Source organism: Olea europaea, chromosome 12, assembly GCF_002742605.1.
Source record: "Olea europaea var. sylvestris chromosome 12, O_europaea_v1, whole genome shotgun sequence".
Classification (NCBI taxonomy): domain Eukaryota; kingdom Viridiplantae; phylum Streptophyta; class Magnoliopsida; order Lamiales; family Oleaceae; genus Olea; species Olea europaea.
The window spans coordinates 8,202,473-8,209,548 of NC_036248.1; the positions used below are offsets into that span (position 1 = coordinate 8,202,473).

Genomic DNA, 7,076 nt, shown 5'->3' on the forward strand with positions numbered 1-7,076 from the left:
AGATATGAGACGAATAGAAAAGAACTCATTGCTGTAAAAAGAGGAGTTCAAAAATATGAAGATTATTTATTACCAAAGAAGTTCTTGATTAGAACTGATAATACTCAAGTTAAAGCATTTTTGAAAAATAATGTTGATCCATCTGTGACTAATAGATACATAATTAGGATACAGATTTGGTTTTGATACTTCAAATTTGATATTGAATATATTGAAGGAAAAGCTAACTTTCTTCCTGATTATCTTAGCAGGGATGGAGCTAGAACAATTAAGGACGAAAGTCCAGATACTTGAGATAAAAGTTTCCTATTTGTAAACCCAAATTCAAAATATCCAAGATAGCTTTCGAAGCAAAAATATAGCCCTTGAGGCAGAGGTTACTTGTACCAAGACTAGTATCCCTTCGCAGGGACTTGTGAATACTAGCGCTCTCCCCGAGGATAAAGGGAAAGAAAAGAAGGTAATAGGAACTCCTTCACAGGGAATACTTAAACCTATTACTGGTAATAGAAATATTCAAGATATCCCAAGAGAAGGTAGCTCTTCACAGAGCCAAACTCAATCTAAACTTTCTATTGAAAGGATAGATCCCAAAGATATTGTCAAAATATGTCATGAAGCAAAAATGCCCAAAAAAGATAACTATGAAGAAGTAACTCTCTTTATTGTTATTTTTAATATTTTATCAGATTGGTATCTGGAGATTGGAAAGTGGATGAAGACTCTCCATTATTCAAAATACAACAAGATAAACTTTTATCCAGGAGCACCAGCCAACTGGGTTCGAAATTGCTTTGAAATAGGAAATATACTTTGTATATACCCTAGTAAAGATCTCAAGGAGATAGCTCAGCTTCCAGTTAACATTAGGAAAGCTGTTAAAAGATATACTGAAGTTGTTAAAACAACAAATATATATATCAGATTCCATTCAGCAACAATGGAATGGGATCCTGCCCTTGAATATATGCATCCATCTTTCCATGTGATCAAAATGGGACTAACAAACCAGCATTTTTTACCAGCCAATCAAAAGGTTGTTAAAAATGGATATCAAGATATTCTTAATATGATGCCTTATAGGAGAGCAAAAGGGTATAAAGAGATATTTGAGCATGTAACTCAGATAATTACTGAGAAAGAAAAAATATGGGTTTATCCATCTGAAGATCATATTATCTATTCCAATGCAAGGATGAAAACAAAAGAAGAAGATATTTGTTATCTCGACCATTTATTATCTGCAATCATATCCAACCAAGTGCACGGATCAGAGGATATGGCTAAAGAACTATGCAAATTACTCTGAAATTACAGTGATCACCATTGTGAATACTGTGTTGTTGAAGATATGAGTCAAGCATCTCTTAATGATGAAGAATTCCCTGCAGAATTCTTTGATTCGAAAATGGAGAAGTGATGGTGACTAAAGTAGCCCTTTATCACTACTTTAATAAAGAAATTTATTAAAGAAAAACTGTGGCTACTAGAAGACAGAAGATAATGCAAGAAAAGTCTCTATAATTGTAACTACTCCTCACCAATAGTTACAAGTGGCAGACAAACTCAAAAGATAAGGCATCTACTTTCAAAAGAAGTGGTCCACCCAACAAGAAGACAATGAAGAATTCGGTGGAGATAAGATGGTCTAGCTACCCAACAAAGAAAAAAGGAAAACACCTGTCCAAAATAAGATTCCAAAATCTCCTATAAAAGGAGGCATGAAAGAAGAAGGAGATCATCTCGAAATACCTTGAAATAACTTCTCTTAAACACATTTGAGAGAAATCTTTGTAATCTGATTACACTACTTGTATTCAGAAAAATATTAGATAGCTTGAAGTTAAGAAAGCATGTAATAAGGTAATCACTTATGGAGTTCTAAACTTCATAAGGTGAGTACCAAAGGTATGTAAATATAGTTTGTAAGTATGTACAATTTCAGTTCATGAATATTAAAGTAAAGTTTGTTATGTTCAACAAAGCTTACATAAAAGGATTTCGTTAAGTTTCTCATAATTCCTCGGCAGTACAGATAGAGATTTTAAAAGATTTTCAAAACTTTGATTTTGAATGGATGTTAGCCATGCCAAAGTACCCGTATTTGATGAATGGTTAGGGGAAAAAGGCAGTCTTCTAACAAAAATTGTAGCACCTTATGTGTGAGTTATCTTTTAAAATTTCGTTCCAAGTAGGAACTTGATTCTGAAAAGAGTTTGGATAGAGCTGAAAACAGAGACTCTGGATACTGTGAGATAGCGTCTGTGGAAACACGGCTAGTTTTCTAGATTGAGAAGTGCAACCTTAGTTGAAAAACCTTTTGCGGAAGCAGTTGTGGACCCAAATGATTTCAAAAACATTTTAAATCTTTACTTGATTCAGAAGACTGATTAAGTACATGCAAAGCATCTATAAAAACATACTGGAAGGAAAGCCTGTTTATTTCCAATTGATTACTGTAAGTTATTTATTTATTTTTACATGCTTATGCTTTAATTATTTTCATGAACAATTCACAAGCATCCACTTCCACTACTAATGATGGTAATAATCTTATTTTATTTTTAGATGAAAAAGATGTTTCGTTCTTACTTAAACTAGATAAAAAATCTGATGATATATTTCCTGTTGGTAGAGAAAAAATAGAAGAAATATACAGAGATATAGATTATAATTGTAGAAATAATATAGGATTTGATCCTGTAGGAACTAACAGAGAAATAAGAAAAGTAGAAGATATTATAACTAAACATACAAATATACAAGAAGAAATCTCAGAAGGATTATTTAAAGGATATATAACCAAGAGAGGACAACCTATAATCTTTGAAGAATTATTAAAATATAAAGAATATTTAAAAGTGTTCGAAATATTGAAAGATATTAATATAGGGCCTGATTGATAAATCCTTAAAGATATAAGATAGATCTTTGAAATAATTTCATTAAGAGCAATATAGTACTTTTAATAGGAAAGGCTATTGTGGAAAATAGGAAGAATTTCCCAGCTATTCTCAAAGTCATCCCTAAAACGGAGGAGGTGGGCTGGGCATAACGTTAACAATAATTGGGATAACTTAAAGAGTAGTCACCACATCAATCTCAAACATTAAAGTTCCATACAAATTCTAACCTTTCAGTCCCCAGAATTTCCTCTCTAGCCTAATATAGTGTCTCGGAAGGATGGCAAGAATCCATATCACTAGTCTCCTTTCGCTCTCCTTGGTCCCCCCATCCAACAATAAATGCACACGAACTGTTACACAAAGTAATGAACCCAAATATACGAAACAACCAAGAAAAATGCTAGTACAAAAAATTACAGAAACAAATCTCCTTCCAGCCGATCAACGAAACTCAAACCACAGGCATCAAAGGTGAAGGTCTTTCATATTTTGGGCTCAAACTCGAGAGAAAATTAGATTTGTACCCGTTTGTATGACCCACACAATCTACCCAAATCCTAAGGCTTTTCTTTTATCAGATTAAAGGAAGCCATAAGAGTAAAATCACACACCAACCACTTCAATACACTTAGTATTTCAGTTTCACACAGAAGAATCACTTAGAAATCAGTTCCAATCAGAGATTGGAAGTTCACGAAGAAGAAGAAGGGTTTAAAAGATTCTCGAAGTCTCACAGGCTGCTCAAGAAAAAGAAAGTGACGATTCAACTCAATTAGGGCAACCAAGAGGCGTATTTATACCCACAGACAAATAACCATTGATCAGGATTTCATCTAACGGTCGAGGGCTCCCAAGAATAATGAAGAGGACGTGTTTTGGACTTATTTAAAATGTCTCGCCGGAAAACAGGCTTTCTACCTTTTGGGCTGGGTGGATCAAGTCACGTTATTGGACAAGAGCTTTGGTTTTAATAAAACAGATTTTGGGTTTTAGCCCATTTTGTCATCACAGTCCAAAAAGGTCATTAGGCATCACAGCCCAACAACATCCACCTTGATGCCAATGGGATTTCTGGACACTTGCAGCTTTCCAATTGACACCAAGTTATACTTGCATTAAAAGTTAATCTGTATCAATATTCAAAAGTGTGAAACATGATTTAAACTTGGAAAGAGGCAATACCTTTGTCCCCATGTCTGATGGATTATACTGTGTAGGAATTTTTTCAAGAAGAACAGATTCATTTGAGATGATATCCCTAATAAAATGTAACTTCGCATCTATGTGTTTAGTTCTTTCATAAAAAAACATGGTTCTTACACAGGTGTATTGCACTTTAGCTATTAGAATATACAGCAACAGGTTCATTTAAGATTCTTATTTCTAATAACAATCCCTTAAGCCACAAGGCTTCCTTTATAGCCTCTGTGGCAGCAACATATTCAGCCTCTGTGGCTGATAAAGCAACTATAGGCCGCAACTGAGACTTCCAACTCACACAGGTACCACAAAGTGTGAACATATAGGCAAAAGTGGACTTTGCATTGTCCATATTACCAGCAAAATCAGCATCAACAAAGCCTTTAAGCATTATTCCTTCATTACAGTTTTAAAACACTAATCTTAAGTTGGATGTGCCTTTTAGTACCTAAGAAACTACTTAAGTGCTTCCCAATGTTTAGGACCAGGATTAGCCATAAACCTACTTAAAGTGCTGATTGCATGAGCCACATCAGGTCTGGTACAGACCATGGTATACATTATATACCCTACTGCATTAGCATATGGAACCTTTTCCATGTAACTTATATCAGATTCATCAATTGGACATTGCTCTTTACTTGATTTGATATGACTAGCTAAGGGTAAAGACACTGATTTTGATTCATGCATTGAAAACTTTGATAAGACTTTTTCTATGTAAGCTGATTGTTTCAAAATCAAGGTGGATTGTGATCTTTTTCTTAAGTATATCCATTCCCAGTATTCTTTTAGCATGCCCCAGAATTTTCATTTCAAACTCAACTCCAAAAGTCTCTTTAATATCATTTATCTGTTTTAAATCATGCCCAATTAACAATATGTCATCAACATAAAGTAATAGAAAAATGGATATTAAAGAATCAAAATTTTTCTTAAAGTAAAGACAATTATCATAAGAGCTTCTTACAAAACCAACAGTCATGATAAAATTATCATACCTTTTATACCATTGTCTTGGGGACTATTTTAAACTATATAAGGATTTTTTAAGTAAGTACACAAAATCAGATTTAGATTTATTCACAAAACCTTCGGGTTGTGACATATAAATTGTCTCATTTAAATCACCATGTAAGAAAGCTGTTTTTACATCCATTTGTTTTAATTCCCAATTTTGATGTGCAACTAATGCAAGTAAAACTCTAATAGTTGTGTATTTTACAACAGGTAAAAATATCTCTTTGTAATGCACACCTTGTTTTTGTATAAACCCTTTAGTAACTAATCTTACTTTAAATCTTACAGGCTCATGATTTGAACTACCTTCTTTCACTTTGTAAATCAATTTAAAATCAACTATGGATTAATTTTTGGGTCTAGGCACAAGATCCCAAGTTTTATTTTTCATTAAAGAGCTCATCTCTTCTCTCATGACAGTTTCCCACTTACCAGAGTGGTTGCAACTCATAGCTTCATTATAGGTCTTAGTTTCCTTATAGGCTAGGTCATTATAAGAAATGGCAGAATATGATAGATAGTCTTCATATCTTGTAGGTTTTCTTATGTTCCTTCTAGGCCTATCCCTAGTCAATTGATAGTCACTAATATCACTTTGTTGACTGGGATCATCCATTTCAGTTTGTTTTTGTTCTTGCACACCTGAATGTTGTAATTCAGTCTGAGTCTGAGGTAGTGTAGGTTCATTTTCTCTCATATTATTAGGAACAAAATCAGTTTGAGATCCCAACTCCATTGAAACTTGGTTTTAGGCTTTCAAGTTCTGTAGACTTTTGTTTTTCTAAACAGAGCATCTCATCCTCATTGAAGGTAACATCTCTACTTGTTATGATTTTATATCCCCCATGACCTCTAGCCCCTAACCTATAACCTTTAATTCCTTTAGAATAGCCTAAGAACACACATTTCTGAGCCCTTTTGGTGACAGTAAGCTGTACACCCAAAAACTCTAAGGTGGGAATAGTCTGACAAATTTCAAGACCACTTCTCTTTAGATGTTTTTCCTTCTAGAGCACTAGAAGGGGTTCTATTCACTATATATATGGCTGTCACATTAGCCTCCCCCTACAACACCTTAGGAACTCTAGATCCCACCATCATACACTTGACTTTATCCAACAAGGTCCTATTCATTCTCCTGGCCACCCCATTTTGTTGGGGTGTATATGGGACGGTTTTGTATCTTAGGATTCCATTTTGTTCACAAAAGTTATCAAATTCTGAGTTGCAAAATTCAAGTCCATTATCAGTTCTCAAAATTTTGATCTTTGTAGACATTTGATTTTCAATAAGGACTTTCCAGCTCTTAACCTTTTCAAAAGTTTCAGATTTGTGTTTTAGTATAAACACCCACACTTTCCTTGAAAAGTAATCTATTATTGAGAGAAAATACTTATTTTCCCCCGGGTAGTTGTGGAGGTTGGACCCCATAAATTAGAGTAGACATATTCATATGGCGAAGTAGTTTTATGCTTTCCAGAATTAAAGTGGAGTCTGTGATGTTTACCAAATAGAAAGGAATTTTTGATATTTGGTCCTTACCAAATGCCCTCCTTTTATATAGAATTGTGAGGCCTTTTTCACCAACATGTGCAAGCCTTTTATGCCATTTTAGGGTGGAATCAGATTCAGTATTAGAGACAGTAGCATAATTTTCAAGTACTGTTTCAGCTTTAACTACATAGATTCCACTTTTCTTTACACGCTTAAAGATGACAAGAGATCCCTTAATCATTTTCTTCAACCCATCCCCAATCCTACCACACATCCTTAGGTCATCTAATTCTCCCATAGAAATGAGATTCCTTTTGAGTTCAGGTACATACCTCACTCTCTCTAGGGTATACATGTATCCATTTTCAAATTTTAGGGTCACATTACCTGAACAGGCAATATTATTCCCCATCACCACTTCAATACCTCCTAACTTCTTAAAATCTTGAAACCAGG

General features: G+C 34.2%; 1 protein-coding gene across 1 annotated transcript in view; it reads right to left on the reverse strand.

The window, feature by feature from the left end:
- The window catches only part of LOC111406524 (ankyrin repeat domain-containing protein 50-like), a 10,800-nt gene extending 6,094 nt beyond the window's left edge, over positions 1-4,706 (reverse strand). Inside the window, exons 1-5 of the mRNA XM_023035936.1 lie at positions 4,592-4,706; positions 4,261-4,502; positions 4,089-4,178; positions 3,408-3,474; positions 3,134-3,256 (exon numbers count right to left, since the gene is read on the reverse strand). Coding sequence (XP_022891704.1) covers positions 3,134-3,256; positions 3,408-3,474; positions 4,089-4,178; positions 4,261-4,502; positions 4,592-4,706 — 637 coding nt within the window. The remainder of the gene's footprint in view (positions 1-3,133; positions 3,257-3,407; positions 3,475-4,088; positions 4,179-4,260; positions 4,503-4,591) is intronic.
- Between the last annotated feature and the right edge of the window lie 2,370 nt (positions 4,707-7,076).